At 40.6% G+C, this 19,272-nt stretch overlaps 1 protein-coding gene across 1 annotated transcript in view; it reads right to left on the reverse strand.

Annotated features, from left to right (window-relative positions):
• Positions 1-19,272, reverse strand: part of TPK1 (thiamin pyrophosphokinase 1) — a 243,471-nt gene that overhangs the window by 138,228 nt on the left and 85,971 nt on the right. The window contains exon 4 of the mRNA XM_059819089.1: positions 19,147-19,219. Within this exon, the coding sequence (XP_059675072.1) occupies positions 19,147-19,219 (73 nt within the window). The remainder of the gene's footprint in view (positions 1-19,146; positions 19,220-19,272) is intronic.

The following is a 19,272-nucleotide window of genomic DNA, read 5'->3' on the forward strand; positions in this document are numbered from 1 at the left end:
TTAGTACAGTATTGAACCTGTATGTCACAGTACAAGGAGGGGGAAGGGAAGAACACATATACCCTACCTAACCCCTGAGGATCTCCTTTACTCAGTTTTTCCTAGAGACTGTGAGAGGAGATGAATGCGTGAATCGACGACTCTCAAGAAGTACTGAATGACGCAAGCCCACAATCTGCGGAAACAATACAGGGAAGGCAAGAGTCCTTGACCAGTCTTTGAAAACCTCTGACAAGGCATCTTGTGTTGGAGGGAAACCAGAGCCTTCACCTAAATGGGGAGCACAGTCCCCCTCTAGAATTGCTCTTTTCAGAGTGGGGAACCACGGGAGAGGCAGGGAAGAGAATGACCTAAACATATGGGGCTCACAGGTACTGTGACACCACAAGTGATAACAAAAAGGTCATACATTTCTCTTCTAGATTAAGTGCAGGGATGTACAATGACATCAACAAAGCAAAAGGGACAAGGGAAACAAAGTATTCAGAAATACATGGGCATGGATCAATGAGTTAATAAATTGGCCTAGCAATGCTGGACAAAGGTTCCTTGCAAGGCATCCCAAATAAACTGAAATTGCTAGTGATAATCTGTATGATCCCATTTCCCATAACCGTACCTTATCCCTAAACCAACATCATCCCTTCCTCTGTTATTGATTTATCTTGGGCCTTCCTTCTTCTGTACAGAGATGCAAAATAGCACTGACAGGATTAAATCAAGCCCATGCTTTTAAGTAAGCGATTAGTAAAACTCTAGAGAGGCAGGGGGGCGGGGAGAACAAACACTGTCCATTCGATTGTACCACAACAGTAGCTTTTCTTCCTCAGTAGTATGCTTACAGAGATGGCTTTTTCGGCTGAAAAATTAATCACAACAGACTTTATTACTTCCCATACTACAGAATGATGAAGATGACTAGTGGAATAATTACATTATGCTATAATTACACATAGTAACCAATTGTCAAGAGCACGGCAATGCTCTGGAAGTACTTTGAATTCTAAACATTCTCTGTATTTCTCAGGCAGCTGTTAAGAGCTTTCCTGTACTGATGATTCCCAGCCTACGACCTATAAGCACAGGATACGTGAAACCCAAGTGCACGAGAAGCGCTCCCTCCATGCCAGCTCTGTGCAGAATTGTTGCACAGACCTTCACAACATGTTCTCGGGCTTGGGAGCACTGCAGGTCATGCTGCTGACACACGCAGGTCAATCGGGATAAAGACATCCCAGAGGACACCTAATCAAGTTGGCCTCAAAGGTGGAAGTGGAGGTTTTGAAGAAGAGGAAAAAGGAGAAAAGACAAGGAACGTTACTAGTGACTTTGAGGGAATTTAGCCAGAAGTACTAAGCTTGACAGCCTGCAGTACAACCAGAAACCACAGACGTCAGACAGACAATTGGTTCTGGAACCAGCATGGCAAGGAAACATTGTATTTCATTGGGCAGAAATTGAAAAAAAAAAAAATTAATTAAAAAAATAAAAATCAAGATTTCTTTCATTGTCTCTCTTATCCTCCCTACGACTCTACAACCGCGTCCTGTCTTAGTTGAGAAAAATGTATTCCCTCTTTTTGCACTATATTTCTACAGGACCTGGTCAAAGGGCAACATAAATAACAAGTACGAATAAAATATCAGTCACAACTAGAGGCTTGGAACTCACTCCATAACCACGAACTGGACATTTGATGTGGAAGCTGTTTGATATAGAAGGACACAAGAGAGAGCAGATAAAAATCTGCATCTGTCTACAGCAAAGATGCATCTACTTCACTTAATTTCGAGTACAATCCTTTCAGGGTACTCATACAGACTAATCAGATTAACGAATCTGTAGACTGTCCTGTGTGATAGATTGTCTGAATTTCTTACCTAAAATTTGCATGAAACATGGTGGCTGGTTTGTCTGGAGGTCAAACAGGAGATTTGATCTGAAAGTTTTGTTTGCACTTTTTGTAGTTCAAAGGCACACAGGTTCAAAGTTCCACCGAAAAGCACACATTCACTGTAGGAGTGGCTCACCTGGATTACTAAATTTAGTTAAGTGAAAAGTGAACTTCAGCTCTGCAAGTATGAAGATTCTTATTTTCCCTGAAAAATCCAGTGTTACGCCTTATAATGCACATACCAGCAGTTAATTTAAAAAAATGCATACACTTTAACATTGTTAGTTTATTGTCTATTTAAAAAACAATGCCTGAGAGCTGAATCTATGAATCAGATGCATGTTGACGTAAAAATTTAGGACGTATGCTTTTGCTCTATTAATTCTAGCTTTTTCTGTATTCTTTAGAAATCATCAAGAGGTCTATCAGATTTGGGGGAAAAAATCCTGGAACAGTATTTGTGGTGATAACCAACTTAATTTTCCAATACTGAAAAAGGAATGTTGGTATCAACATTCAAATTAGGCCCATTCTCATCCTATGTTATTTAACAAGATTGAATCTATCAATTGTCAAATTAACCAATAAAGTCATTAAAATGAAATACACGTTCTCTCCACAACAGATGCAAATCCTATCAGGTCATATTAAACTGGCTATTAAAAACATGCAGAAGAAAAATAACCCAATGATTATAAAATCCAGTTTTGCTTCTAGACTATTTATTATTGCAGATTAAACAGGTTTAAAAACCAAACAAACAAAACAATCACCTGCACTGTTTATGTTTAACGATTAGAATTACAACTTGAAAACCATATGCCTGGATTCTGTTCTTTAGAGTCAAGCTGGTTTCAGCAAGGTCGCAGAAACATCTAAACTCATGGTCCAAAACAGAAAACATAAAATTGTCTTCTAAAAGAAAGGCTCTTTCTCTGTAGGTCATCACGATCAGCTCAACCCCGAAAACAGTTTTGTTATTATTCTTAAATGATATGACACATTTACCACCCCCGACACCTCTGTCTAAACACGTTTTTAGTCAGATTATTAATTTTATACATCTTTTTGTTTTTCTAGAAAATAGTGAATGATGCCTCCCATTCACCACATGATCAGTTTTTGGTGTTTGTCCTTTTTTTCAAATCAAGCCACTTTCAGATGGAAATTGGAATCAAATTAAAATGCACACAACCACCGTTTCACATTTTTAAAAGCAATGAAAGATTGTGATTAAAAGCTATGGCAGGTAGGATTGTCCTGTCTCATCAAATTCAACCCAGTGCTGCCACAGGAAACATGTCATGAAATACTTCTCAAACTTTCTAGCATCCATTTTAAAATCAGTCAGGCTTCTTCTTCCCCAACCACAATCTCCTGAAAGGCTCATTCCTCCAAGGGGTAACAGCACACTTCTAATTTGCAGCTTGGTTTTATTTGAACCGATCTTAAATCAATATTATTTTGTATCTTCTCCAATCCTAGTGTTTATAACCCCTTTACATATTTATTTTACTTTACTTTCATTAGGCTAAACAAGACAAGCTCTTTTAGCCTTTTCTCATAAAACAGGCTGTTGAGCCCCTGCTCAACCCTGCTTTTATGTCCAAACTAAGATGCTAACAGGAGGGTTAGCAGGCTTGTTGTCCAGCGTGTAGCTGTCACCTTCTGCTAACAACAGTGATTTTTCACTTCCATGTTCTCCTTCCCATGAGCCAGCATGCTTTTCCCTAACTTCTACTCCATTCTCTTTCCCAAAAACTTAAGACAGGTATCGTTTTGCCATGGAGTGTAGTAAGATGCTGCTCTTCAATAACCAAGTTGTCCTCATGGCTCAGCTTGACCACTTCATCCTTCTGCATTTTCTAGGTAACTGAAGTACCCATGACTACACGTGGAGCTCACAGAAGAGAGCTCTAACTCACTTGCCCATTTTGACCTTCGAAACCATATTTTTGCTGATCAGCCCTCTTTCCTCGCCCTGCCCTCCTCCTCTTGCATGCTTCTTCCTGTTGAGTTCACATGGTTGTAGTTGACGTCTTTCTTGTCTATCTTTCACCTTTTGTTTACAAACCAGTTCCAGACAGAAGTTCTTTAAGACAAAAGGGGTGGAAATCTACCTTCTCTTCATTTAGTGCATAAGCTCCTATACAGATGGCCTTCTGTTCTCAATTTCTTGAGGCTTTCCCCTTTTGAAATACAATTATGTAAGATTTATTAAAAAAAACCCCCAAAACTGAAGTAGAGCACAGACCTCACAGACTTTCTGTTCATCTCCACAGTTCACAAGTCAACTTCTGATCATTCTACCTAAAGTAATTTTTGGTCCCTATGCCTACCAGAAGATGTTTTACTGTCCACCAGAACAATGCTGAAAATACTATGGCTTCTCATTTGTTCAGTGACTGTATGCTGAAAAATCATCTGCCATCCACCAGTCAGGTATACCTGGGTTTTATCACTTAAAGAGCATTTTTTCCCCTCATGCCCCCAAACATGAGCCCAAATCAGCTGGTTTTGCTTGTAGTTCATCATAAACATATAAAGTTATTTCACATTAACCTTTGCTTTTTATTCCTATTATTCCTGATCAGTGAGTGCCTTGTAATATTTCTATTCAATCCTTGCCTGTCATTTCACCGTATTTCCGGTAAAGGTGTAAAATTCTATTTGCATACAAATATTAATTGTTTTAGTTCTTCTGTTTTGCTGCCAAGGTTCTTGTGCATTAGTCAACAAAGCATTTCAGTTACTCCTTACTGACCTCATCCAATTTTCTAGCTGGGTTACGTACATTGTCCAACTACCGCTCCAATCCACATTAAATCGTACTTCCCTCCGTTCCATGCTCTAACCCCCAGTTGTGTCTTTATCCTCTACTAAATAAGGCAATCTGATATGCTATGGAGACATAAATAAGCTTATCTAACCACATTTTGCATTTAAAAGTGAACTGATTTACTGGACACATGTGGTTGAACTCAGTAGCTAGAGATAATATTGATCGTTTCTCACCACCACGCCCTTCTGCACTTTATGAATAGTACTTCTCATCATCTCATACCTCATTTTTATTCATCCACTGAAAGAGAAAATAAACCATTCTACTTTTTTCAAACCTAAGCATTGAACTGAAGTGAAATGTCTACAATAAAATAATAAAAAAAACCTCTGACTCTACAGTAGACCCCTATCAAAATCTTCTTTAGCTTACTCTGGCTCCAAATGCTCAGCTAGTAATGTGGCCAGTTCTCTCCGGTCCTCAGCAGTTCACATTTAAAGAAACCTTATTTACTTTGAATGATTTTAAACTAAACTGAGGAATTTATTAACAAAGCGACACATTTTTCATTTTCATTAGGTCTGCTTTTCAGGAGAAATGTATGAATTTAGTGCAATACCAATCCTATGGGTTTATCTTTCAGATCAGTTTGGTGTGTTTGTTTTAAATTTGTGATAGCAATACAAAAGGTAGCTGCTAAATACTTATTCACCGCTGAAAGGTATGTAAAGGACCCTATGTGTTTCTAAAGCAGATACTCACAGAAGTGCCTGATGAGCAGACTTCAAAAACTGGTATTATCTGCCAACACAGCGACTGGAAGAGACCTCCTGTCTCACCACACTTGCTGCCAGCAGCCCTAGGTAACTGCCTCCAAAACACCCTTCCGCTGAATTCGTCAAAGACCAAAGATGGGCCACAGGCACAGAATTTGGGGTTGAAAGGACTGTGACTGCATAGCCTTATTAAAACCACTGTCAAGGACAAGTGGCCATTTAGAAAGCGTGTCGGTGTACTGTACAACTCATTATTACACAAATACGTTTGTTTAATGCATTTCTGAAGATGCAATTTCAAAGCCTGGCTCTCCCGTCATGTTTTAATTCAGATTTTCGGGTCCAACTGTAATGCTCTTCCTTCCTTCATAACTCAGACAAAACTCCCAGCAAGAAAGGCTTAGGTGCAGAGATTTTAAACTAGTGAGTCTTTGGAAGTAGAGAGGAAAAAAAAAAAAGATAGGAGAGTGGGATGGCTTGCAGTGGGAAGAAATAAACGATCTATTGACAGATAACAGGATAGGAAGGCATTGTCCCTTATTTTACCTTCTGTGCAACTTCTTTGAAAGTGAGTTTAACTCAAGGAGAGACAGCGTAAACACCAGTAAGATGATTTAGGGACAGGTCATCTTTACAAAAATTTTCTGGTATTTATCAAACCATATCAGATTTACCCTAACCCTTCAAAGCATCTTGAGTTTGCCACAAGAAGTACATCACATTAGGGAGCACTATGTATCATTTAAGAACCTCAATCTTTTTATACTATTTCCTTCCCGAATCTAACTGTCCATTGTACATTGGTGCCTCTCTCCTACTCCACCACTCTCCTTCTGCCACAGGGAATTCTGAGCTATTCCACAGCATCTATAAGCTGTCAACCCATACCTACATTTTTCACACTATATAGAAGCAAGTTCAAGAAGAACTTGTCAAAAACCGTCAAATGCAATTACTCTCTTTCCCATATCACTTTATTTCTTTACCGACACACCTACTTGCACTTCAGGTCTGCGAGGCATTTAGGCATAGCATTGATGCAAAAAACATTACACAGGGCTGTCCTGTATTCTGTACAGGAGGGCACAATCACAGGAGAACCACGGACTTGCACTCTAAATGCTGCGTAATCTCTGTTTCCTCTAAGAAGATGTCCCTGTTCAAAATCCTGAGAGCCTCACCATTTGTCATAGTCTTAAATAAGCTGAAAAGTTTGCAAATTCATTGGTTATTTCCCTAAGAGATCAACTGAGCTGTTATCATGTTTTTTGGGCTTCTCTCTGCAGACGGCTGCCTCGGGGAGGACCTGTCCTGAACATCCTGTCACAATCAGTAGAACTGCCATCGACTTGGGTGGGAACAGCACTTCACACCGACTGGCCGTGCCTCCTGCAGACCTGCTGCACGGCATTACGCTTTCTTTGGAAGCCTGGTGCCAAGGGCTACAATCAACGCTTTATCACAGGCTCCAGTCAATTGGAACAAACCAGTTCTTTTTGATGACAAAGTGTTCAAAGAGACTTTCCAGTGAAGCGAGAAGCTTGTTTTACATTTAAGGCGCAGGTTTGACTCATACTTAATTTAAGGCGCTGAACCTCTGAAGGTTCACAGCTAGTCGGGTGCTCTTCTACAGAAGGGGAGCAAAGCAGAAATTGAGCCTGGCCACAGCCAGCTTAGTTGCATCGCTGAGGGCACATTCATTCAGACCACCTGAAAATCCACAGAAGTGGTAAAATCTGTGGGGAGAGCTGTCTCCCTTGGCCGGACTGTTTCTAACTCTTCCCGGGCTGTGGGAACAGCTCTGTGGGAGCTGCTCGCTACCCATCAACCCAGGGCTGCAAACCACAACCAGGGCAGTAGAGTGAGGGTGGCACAAGGACTGAAGCATGCAGAGCAGCTTCAACTCATTAATTAAAGGCAGGATATGTGCTTGAATCCTAACTGCTGGGGGTGAGGAGGAGTTGGCTTGTCCAAACACTAGACAAATTACAAAAAATGTTTGAAAACTCCACTCCCCTCTCGAAGATCAAGCCAAACATATTTTAACTGCAACCACTGGAGCATATATGAGTTGATTCTGTGGCAGACAAAACTATCCCTTGCAACGCCCTGCCCCTCAGACCAAACTATACTTGCTCAAGGCCTGGTGGGTGCAGAGATCTTTTGGAACAGTAATGGAGCCTTTAACATGGAAAAACTCTTCAAGCAGTTTCAGACCCCCTCCACCCTCCCTCCTGTTTTATCCCATCAGTGGGAGAACAAAATGGGAGTTGAACTGTGATATTCCCAGTTTCCTCCCAGCACACGCCCCACTTCCAGTCTGGGATGAGCTCAAGATACTGAGAACATAACCTTATTGCAGAAAAGATTTTTTTTTTTTAATCGCCCTAGAGACCTTGCCCCACATTCAGCTGTGTAAGCAACTGTCGATGCCAGATCAGAAACGCACCTCTGCAGGTACCTCAGGTATTGACAAGTACCTTTATTTGCTCCAAAAACCTGCGATAAATACAGGATACAGAGCACATTCTGATGCCTGAACCTGCTCCACTACTGTCCCTGTTAAAATTTCCACTAGAAAATGTATCTTAAAGCCCCAAGAAAGACACCCATGTTTGATTTGAAGCCAGAATGGATACAGTTCCCACCCCATGAGGACTATTATCCTGTCGAATTGTCTTAGGCAAAGGCTGATACTTCACCTCTCAGAAGTATTTTTGAGGCAGAATCCAAGTAAGTCACCAGTGGATGCAGAGAAAGGGGACAGGACCACAAAGACCATTACATGGCATTATTCCTTCCCTGTGTCCACCGCAGATTGCTTAGTACAAACCCAGTGCTAGAAGTACAGGTGTCCCAGCCGAGACAGTAGTATCCAGCACAACTATTAGCCTGTTGCCTCAATAGAGCAGGTCTCCCAATTTTTACTACTTCTTACAAATACCATTTCAATAGTAATTCAACTATAACGTATTTAAGCCACTAAAGTGTAACGGCTACACTTCACTATATGCTGAAACTGTAGATGGTGAACAAAACAAATGGAAGGCTTTACAAACAGTACCTGCATACGTCAAAAGATTCCGGCTTTTAAATGCCAGGGAAAAACGGAGCTGGGTCACAACAAGCAATTATATCCCACATTTAATCCCTACTCTGTTCTCTAAAGGTGTCCTCCCGCTGCTGAGCTTAAAAGGAAGAAGGTCTTTTCAGCTCTCAAAAGAAGGCTCCTCTTGAAGGCTACATTTTTATCAATTAAATGAAGATCTGGTAATGTTAACTGGCAATTTATGGTAAATTGCCAATTCCTTACTTGAAAGGTTATCATCAATTAAGTGCAGAGTAAATACTTACTAAATTAGTTGCGTCAATTGGATTAACAGTTGCTTAGACACATTCTATATTACAGCAGCAGCTGCTGCAGAATTTGGAAAAAATAGTCTTAACACCTGTAAATTTCCTGTAAATACCTTCCAAATTCCATTGCAGTTATTTTGTATGATTTTCCATTCTTCACCTGATGAAACTCCCATCAAAGCTTGGTCAAGGATGGAATAAACATAGGTCCTCCGATTTTAACTTCAAACAGGAACATTTGAAAACAGTAAAAAAAAAACCCAACAACCCTCCACTCATTCCTAAAAACCTGAAAATCTTACTTTTAGATTAGAAAAATGTGGTTTCCGTGCATGTGTGCTTATCTTATCACACTCACTTCTTCATGGCTCCAAAAAATGACAGCAGAACTAATTTGCTGATGTGTCAGGGAAATTTTTCTTTTTCTGTCCAGTTCTCTTTCCTACCCTCTGCTGATGCTACCTTTATTTTTCTCTTAAAATGCTTCCCTTTTTCTAACTTTTTATAAAGAGTCTCTGCCTTTTTTTCAGTTTCATTCCTCATTTTCCTCTCCCCTGACATTTTTCTCTCTCAACTCATTTCATCACATAGGGGACTGTTTCCATTTCTAATTATACCTCCAAATCCATTTGACTTAAGGAACTTTTATTATTTTTTAATCAAAGACCATCAGAGCTTCTTCAAATGAAGCAATCTGACAGCACACCAGAAGACAAACTAACTCACACTGGTCCTGAGACTCACCAGATTTCAGCCAAGCTTCCTGCACAGTCAGCTTATCAAATCTTTATCCAACCCCTCTTTGCCAGGCTCTGCTGAGCACAATCAAGGACAACAGCAGAACTGAAACAGAAAAACAGAGCTTCAAATGCCTACTGACGACAGTGAAAACAGCAAGAGCCCAAAAGAATATTACAGTCAAGAAATACAGGACAGAAAAATAAAAGGAGAAGGTACCAGAAAGGTAAGTAGGAGAAATATTGCAATTTGCAGAGCTTTCCCCACCGGGCTGTAGTTACAGCTGTCAGAACTTGAGTTCTTCCATTCCCCTCCACCCCCCAGTAATGGTATTTCTCTGCCACTAATGGTCTTCTTTCAAAAATTACATCTGAAGTTAGATTTCCTCCTGGTATATATGAATGCAACTTTTATCATCTTGCACTATTTCTGAGTGCAGCTATAAAAACAAATCTTGTATTTTGCATGTTTTTGACCAAATAAAAATTCAGTATGGAAAAATAACTGTGCTCCAGAAGCTGCACTTGAATTTTCCTGTTGGACTCCACCTCTATCTTGGTTCATAACAAAACTCCAAATAACCTTACACTTCCATGGTTAAGTTAATTAATAAAGGCAAATTCAAGTTTGGCAGCTTTAGCTCATCCTTTGTTTCACTGACAAGCTACAAAAAGCATTTAACTTTTCAGCCTGAACAATACATATAATTTTCTTTTTCTTTTCCATTTGGAGGGTTGTAGAGCACTCATCTATCTGCATGAACGCAAACAGACCAAATCTGGATTATTACCCTTGAGGTTTTGTAACTGTACTGCTGTAAGCGAAGTGTAAGCACCACGAGGGCAACTTTGTGCTAAGGAAAGACGTGGTAGCCCTGGATCGTGTATCCCAATCTATTGTGCCTTTTTATGTTCACAGTTGTGTCAAAGATGAAGAGGCAACGTTTATGGTGGCCTTGGCGAAGCAGGCAAAGTTTATGGTAGCCTTGGCGAATCTGCCTCTGGAGTCTGGGTGTTAGGGAGAATGATCCTGAGTAGACCACACATTCCTTTGTAAAGCAAGGGAACACACTCACCAAAATGCCCACTACAGGTCCCCGAAAGCATTTCAGAAGCATTCCTCCTCCTCCTCCTCTCCAGCCCACCAGCAAACCTTCCGTCTTTGAAATGAGCAACAGACTGCATCTTCTCACTCTGCTTCTGAAATGAGAGCTGCCCCCTCTTTGAGAAGCTGCACAACAGAATCATTCGCAGAGGCTGCCAAGATTCTTCTTAAAATACTTAAAAATCGTAGCATCAGGATCTTGGGGATCTTTTTCTTGGTTGATGATCAGGTTTGTGTTCCTCTTGTGCTTTGGCTAGCTAATGGGCTCCCCCACAACAGAACCAAGCTTACAAATCCCACAGAGCATTTGGGCTGAACTTGGAGTTTGCAGCAACATTTGATGAGCCGCGAGGTTGTGGGTTCTGCAGCTTCATTGGAAACTGCTCTAGTTAGCAGTCCATAGGCACAGACACTGAGCCTTGTGCTCCAGGAATGACTTTCTCTTAAATTCTCTAAAAAGAAAAGATGGATGTATAAACCCCACTTACATCTAAAAAGACCTATCATCTGAGTCTTCAATCACTAGCACCGTATTAAAGCTGTCTCTTCCGTGTGAGGAGGCTTAATCACAAAATAACTCTGTTCAATTTCCTTCTCCAGACTAAGCTGTCATTGTTTAAAACACCTTTTCTGTTCCTTGCACTGGAAATGAAGTTAATTCAATACATTTCTATTTTTTAAACTTTTCTGTTATATTCTCCATCACAGGCTGACAGACCAGAGTAATCACTTCTTTCAGAGATTAACACCAGATTAAATTTTTTAAAACTCTTGGAAGTAACTCAAGCATCTATTGCAATATAGATTCTACCCTTTTCCCTCCTCAGGCCATAAGCAATGAAAGGGAGAAATAAATCTCATATTGCAACATAATATTAAACTGAAATTGGATGCAAGACTAAAATACCACCAGCATCATTTGTGTTATATGGTGCACCGTTTTCTTGCATATTCCACTGTCAGGCAGTTGAGCTTCAGCTAAGGCACTTGTGAGAAGAAAGAAAACAACTCGTAACCTGCAAACCGTCATTTCCAACCTAAGCAAAAGAAAGACAAACCACCCCTAATAAAAGTTTGAGCTCCTAATTTCTGTATACTGTCTCCCAAAGCTACATAACAAGCAGAAAAATACTGCAAAGGCAAATAGAGTAGCACTTCCTTTACGGAACGAGAACTTGGTCAAATTGCATTCTCTATCCTACTAGATAAATCAGGGCCTGCCTCAGGTCCTGATAAAACGTACACGGGGACTCTCAATGACCTCAAAACTCGCTGAATCTCAATGATATTACATTGATCTTACAACACAAGCAGGACTTAGCTGTTTCGTCAGGTTCGAAAGGAGTGGTGTGCAACTCCGGGAGGTAACACAAAGAACACACATTACCTAAAAAGATGCAGGGCTGTGTAACTGAATTTGGGTGGGGTTTCTTCCACAAATCTCACCTGCATTTAAACAGATATATTGTTTTCTGGAAACTGCTACCTTGGTAAAAGCGTGAAGAACAATATTAAGACCTGGACAGAGATTTTTCTTGGTTTTGTTTTTCACCGGCACGTAAGACCAGCACTGTGCAAGCCCAGAGTCCTGCAATCCTTCGCTTTAGGGAAGACTCTTTCCAGCAGGACTTCCCAGCCATTATACGTATATTAACTCAGCAGGACACAAACCATCTGTACAGGCTGTACATAATTTTAGACCAGAATTTTGACGGCATCTGCAATATTCCTTTGGTTTAGCTGTGCACAGACACACCCCTACGTACCTACAGAAATGCTCGGTGCAATCACGCTGATACAATCAGAATGGGAGTGAAGAGGTGGTTAAAGTATGTTCATTCACTCTATATCACAATATAAAAATTCAGAAGACTTAAACGCCACTATCAAAAGTCAAGCTTAAAACCAAAATAACATCCAAAAGACAGATATTCTCCACAGTAAACACTTGGACTGGGGAACACACTGCCAAGGTTTTATGGGGATATTTGCAGATTCATCTATGTAGTTGGAAGAAAAGCATGTAGACTAATTTGGGGAAAATTAAATCAATCTATGAAGCGATTAAACGCAAAGATACCACCTCTGACTTAGGAACTCTTTAAGCCATATATTAGTGGGAGATGAAAAAGTGTATCAAAGAAGCATCACAGTGCATACCTGTGCTTTCAAAGGTATCCTGTACCAACCCAACTGAGACCAGACGCTGGCTGAATGAACCTAGTATGACTATCTGTCATGTTCACCTTTACAAAAGTGCCACCAAGCACAGTACCTCTTACAAATTTATGACATTTCCGGAACATTATGATATTACTTTTGTTTGGCATGAATAAGAAATCCACATAACCCAAATCAACCACACAACTCACTTGGAAACGTGATCTTGACAAGACCTCTGACATACTGGCCAAGAATGGAACCATTTTATGAAAGCTCCCATTGAATAATTACGTGACTAAGACATACAGAAAGCTTCCAGTCCCAAATCCTAAATTGCATATACAGTCATATACAGTTTGAACTATTAATAATAGGACCGTCTCAGCCCTATAAATCATTTTAACTTGATGCACCTCTATCTACATCAAGGCATGGAGGCTCTTTCAATGAATGTACATCAGTAGAAAAAAAATTACACCTTCTAACTTGGTTATAAGTCCAGGTGGCACTGGGCACCCTCAACACGTCAGAAGCTGAACTGAGGTAGGCACAGCACTTCTTGTAATTGTCAGAGATGTCTTCAGCAAGACACAAAACCAGGGACTGCCTGAAAGCTGAAGTGGTGATTGTCAGGTAGGAGTAGCCTGTTCAACAGCAAGACTGAATTGTTTCAGATCCAGCCGCACAACTTTTACAGCTCCTTCTGAAACCTTAAAACCTCTCACAAAGGAATCATGCCCTAAAATGAAGCGTGTTTTCTTAGAAAACTGTTCAGTCTAACAAGAATGCTTTAAATGAGTCAAACTTCTTAAATATTTAGAGTCCCATCCTGTATTAAAAACTAGTTCTAGAAAAAAATATCAAAATACTAGGGATAAAAGGTAAATTAAAACAGTCACAGAAAAACTCAATGTCTTATATGCACTTAAATTATAATACTATAACTGAGGGAAATCAGTTAACATTGTGATTTGCCACAATTATTAAAAAATTTGGCCTCAGAAACCAAGCAGGGAACATGACACTAAAATAGGCAGTTTAGCAAGAAAGTGTAGAAGTCAGCAAGATGTACAAGCACTACTCCACTGCTACAAATACATTTCATAAATCTAATTATAGGTGCATCATCATCATAGAACAAAAAGACAATACCCACACCATACCTATTAAGCATTTCTACAACCCCTGATAACCATTAAACCTTGGAATTGTAATAGAAAAAGGAAAGGGAAAGTGCTACAGCTGCAGAACTGCCTGCAAAAATAAGCAGCTCTATGGGGTTTTAAAAGAAAAGAGAATAGGAAAAACAGTGGGCTTGTAAATGAGTTCACAGCATTTAATTACAGACCTGAAGCAGAGCCTACTAAGACTACAGAAACTTTTTAAAGCACATGAAGCTTGCTTAGAGGAAAAGCCAAACTGGATTTTTAATAAATAGCATAATCTGGATTTTGAAGGGCATTGGATTCAACCTTCTGCTTCTAGGGCTAATAACAGATTTGGTATAATTTTAGATAATTTCTTTGGTCTCAAAACTTCAGAAACTGAGCCTTGTTTGAGGTGTAACAATACAAGCGGCTGCTTTAACTTCAAAAGTAACGTTTAAAGGGTTTCAATAATAGAAACATTCAGCTAACGCAAGAAACAGATGAAACTGCAGTGACAGAAATATCACCACAAGTCCTCCCTGCTTTGTGCAGTGTCATTTCCAATGCGCTTCAGACTATACAGAGAAAGATTGCCACTGCATCTATTATGGGCTCATATAAACATGCCTATTCATCATGAAAGTATGAAAACTCTTCTCAGTATGTTTTAACAATGACAGAAAATATACAGAATAAAGAATATTGAATTGTTATTCTTTACCCTTCATTTATAGTGCAATGTGATTTAAAAAGGAAAATTAAACATGATATTCCATTTCCAGTTGTGCTGCAGTTTTATCCAGTTTTAATGTTATTTAACTCTTTAAGAAATGGAGGAAATCATCAGTAATTTTTTAATATACAGACTAAAAGACTACAAGTACCTACTTGACAAGCCAATGAGGTAAAACCAAGACTGCAGAAAATAAAAAGTAAAGCTGAATAACCTATGACGCATGCTTACTTATTCTCTCCCAAAAGCATACCATGCCTAACCCATCACTTACACATCCCACTCATAAGTCTATTACACGACTACTTTCCAACACAACTGAAAAAACCCAGCACTTTTGCCTTCAGATCTCTTCACTAACTATGGCAAGCCACACCTAGCAGAGATAAAACGGATTTATTTGCTTCACGTTTATGAACTTTATTTAAATAAGGTTCCCTGACACAATGGCGATAATCCTCCTTAAGGGAAAATGGAAACACTTGTCATGTAATCCTCGCTCAACTGAAAACATCAGAGGAACTGGCTTAAAGATATCCCTTCCAATAAAACCCTTCGGCTTCAGGAATCTTATGTCATGTTTCCTACGGTGGCATATATCTGTTCTTGCTTTCATCACTTAAATGAGGTGGAAAACCTTCTGAGTCTAGTAGCAACACCCTGGCACGAGGCTGGTGTGACGGAGGAGTCGAGTCTGTCGTTGTTGCGTGACGATGATACAACTGCTTATAGGCAACGGTTTACAGAACCATAATTAGTTGCACACACCGAGTTTAATACTCCCCCTTCTTACTCAGCACTACACAAGGCTGTCTTTGACACAAACACTTGTAAATGAGGATGTTTTATAACTCAATAATTAATGTCCATAAGCTTTACTATGAAAAAGTAACTCCTCTAAACCAGTGGCATGCTATCTTCAGATAGAGAAAGGGAGTCATGATGTATTAATTTCTGTCAATAAGGGTAGCTTTTATAAATAAATTAAAGAAAAAAACAAACCATCACTGGCACTCTCTTGTAAACATAATACTTAACAGAACTATAAAGCATGTTTACAAAAACCATAAGGAAACTTACCTTCACATTCACAAACACAAAGGAAAAAAAAAAATCACTTTAATTCCTAGTATAACTTAAATCATCACAATTGAAATACCAAAGGAACCTCCAGCTCATTCAGCACTGCTTGCCCTTCACCTGGCAGATGAATCTGCAGCAACCAAGTCAGACTTCAGCAATAGAAAAGTTGGTGTGACTTTTCCCTGTACATCATTTAAGAAGGCAGATGGGATTGCAGAGGGTGAACACCTCTCAGCACTTGCTGCTTGCTCCACTTTCCTTCGTGTTCACTCCGCACACATGATAGCTCCTCCTTTCTGCTGGCCGTAATGAATTACCTGGTTACACACGCTCAAAGGAACACCCACATCCCCACGCACCCCCCATTTCCTTGCAGGTCACAGCAATGTTACAGCCGGGCAGCAGAGCTCTGGACTTACCCCAAGTAAGTGCCTTCAAAAAGCGTCACCTTTCCTTTGAGTAACATGTGGAAATAAAGTACATTAGATCTATATGGAAAAAAAGCAAGGGGCACCAAGAGATGAAAATCTACACGACAGTGGAGGATACTCTACATAGAAAGTGTGAACTTGGAAGAAGCTAAAGCAATAGCTACAGCATAAGTCATTACTAACCCCGGCCTGGCAGCAACCCGAAGCCAGGTGCATGTGACGGGGAAAATTCAGGCAGGGAAGTCCACTGCCCGGCGGAATGGGAACAGCGGCCTGGCAGTAAATGGGAGCAGAAGCATTAGGAATGCCGATAGAATATTCTTGTTATTTTGTGATGAAGACCTAACACCCTGAAAAAATTTACCTAGAGACAAATTTCAAAGGAAAAATAAATATTTAGTTGTCTGAAGGTACCATGCTCAACTTCAGAGAAGTCCAGCTAATGAATGAAATCATTGGCACTAACCTGGGCACATGAAACTGGAGCGATATCGCATGAGAAATGTACGTGCTTGCAAGTAATTCTGTGCAATAAGAACGATTCAGACTTTCCATTCCAGCAAGGGCGAGCATTTGGAAGTGTGACTGTGGAAGGGGAAGGCTGTAGGAGCGTGCCCATGGCAAAGTAATTGACCACCAATACCATAAGCTCGCATGGGAAAGGGCTTTTTCTTTGTACAGGGAAATACTGATCAGTTCGTTAACAGGTGGGATTTCTGTGGATTCTCAGCCACTTGCTCATCAAAAACTGCCACATCACATCAGTCTGAGCTTCGCTACCACAGTTCTTCCATTTTCCCCATTCATAATCGTCAACAATTGATAAAAGAGAATGTTTGAAACAATATACTAATACTATCTAACGATAATGGCTTACCGCGTCTCCGGGTGAAATCTGTAGGCAGGCGAGGGAGCGCTTTGGTGAGGGAGGAAGGACGGCATGGGAAGCAACCCTAACTCTATTCTGGGTCATCAACACATAGAACATTTCCAAATGACAGTGACTTTTGAAATTGCCTGGGCTACAGAGTGTGCTTTGCTGGACAAGATTACAAGGAAAGCAGCACACACCACTCTCCAAATTCTGTGTTTTATTATATTTTTTGCTCAAGACCTCTTTAGACACCCACCCGTATCTACCATTCTAATTTCCTGACTACAGAAGTTTAATTTTAAAGTGCAAACTATGATTTTTCCTACCATGTACATCCAAACTTAAAATCCTAAAGTCAAACGGCTTTTTCCTCAGTCATGTAGGAGGACCCCGGGCAAGGATACCGTAGGCTAGATTACGTTCTTCATTAGACCCTTACAATCCTGATGAAATACCGCTTCTTTTACTCCCCATCAGCCCAGCATTTGCATGGGTGTATGAACTCTGTGTGATGCAGAACGGTTCACCACTACGTGTTCACAAAGAAGAAGTAAACTGCACGTCAACTGTCAGCGACCATGGAGCTGACAAAAGGGATGCTATGGCCAGAAAAGTAATCCCTGTGAAAAAGCATAATACCCATTTAGTTTAGCTTAGCCCTTTCCATATCCTACTGTATTCTTCCCCCTCCTGCCTCTTCCATCTCCCCTCTCTCTGTTGAGCAATCCTTAACCCGCATTCTTTGGTAGGACTTACCTACCTCCCAACACGCAGTTTATATAAGCGTTAATACCAATGTCCATGCCAAACGGAGCAGTGCGTTTTGCAATTTCCCTATTTACTCACAGATCATGAATTTCCAGTTTGTAATGAACAGCATTAACCCAAAGCTTTTTATTTGATTTTGACTTCCCAAGTCGCAACCTAAAGATTCCCAAGCATTTTTCTTGACCTGTTCTCCCATGATGGACAGCCATCACACGCTTCTCCCTTCTAACCAACGAGGTAGAACATGGAAAAAAAAACCCAAACCACACAGTGCTCAGAGAGGGACTAAAACCCAGTCCTACACACTCCTCCAGCCCTCACAGTCTGATATCTTTTATTCTAACCATTTCACCCCGAGTCCATCAGGGAAGATTTTAGGCAGATTTCAGCCTCACACTTTGAATTAGCAGCAGACATATCGCAGACCTCTAAGTCTGCTAGCTCACAAGGACCGAACACTTACCTGCTCTCTCAAGTGCAGCCTGCTGCAAAGGCAAGCTGCCACACCGAGGCGAACTCTGAATTTGCAGAAACCTGCTGTCCAAGACAGGGTAAAGTGCTGTGCTCCACCCAAAAGCCTATACAGGCAGGCAGGTGAAGCGTTAAATGCCAAACAGTCAGCTAAAGGCAGAACTTTGAGCCCTAAGACCTAAGAAATGTGAGTTTACATTTATGTTGCTCACTGGAAACGCGGCGGCTACACTGGGAATAAATTAACATATGCAGGAATGTGTCCAAAAACTCATTAAGGAGGGCACTCCACTAGTGAAGCACGGAAGTAGTCGGGGCATAATTCAACGCTTCAGTGGGTGATGAAAGAGACAGATGTCTCCATCTGCAGCTTCCCGCTAAAAAGGTAAAGTCGTATCATGCAAAAATCACACAGAGAAACTCTTCTCTAGAAAGTCTGTGGGTGCCAGCCATGCGGGAATCACGGGACATTAATCTTTATTGCTCTGTACCTCACTGAGCAAAAGAAGTCACAGATTTTTCAGAAACTTTTATCCTAGTTTCTAGTTGCTATAATCTCCAGCCACGTACGATCTACTTCTTGACCTGGTGCTATGAAACCGCACCCTAGGCAGGACTGGGGCTGTACCGCACCTCCCGCGTTTACTTTAAGCATTAGTACAGTGCCAGGCAGAGAGCAACACCCGAGCTTGTAAGGTGCTTCACAACTGAAGCCTCAAAGAAACCAACGGAGCCAGAACCACTTCATGACCAAGGGGAGCACCAATGGGTTGGATCCTACAATGCTCTAACACACACAAACTCATCAAAGAGATTTAATTTACCTTGACCTTGTAGTACTCCTTGACTTCAGGCTGAATGGAATCAAAATCACCACTGATGTAATCAGGCAAGAAGCTGAAAGGAAAGCAATGAGCAGTGAAATGAAACATTAATCCATCTTACTACAG

The sequence above is a fragment of the Gavia stellata genome, chromosome 6 (assembly GCF_030936135.1).
Source record: "Gavia stellata isolate bGavSte3 chromosome 6, bGavSte3.hap2, whole genome shotgun sequence".
Lineage (NCBI taxonomy): Eukaryota > Metazoa > Chordata > Aves > Gaviiformes > Gaviidae > Gavia > Gavia stellata.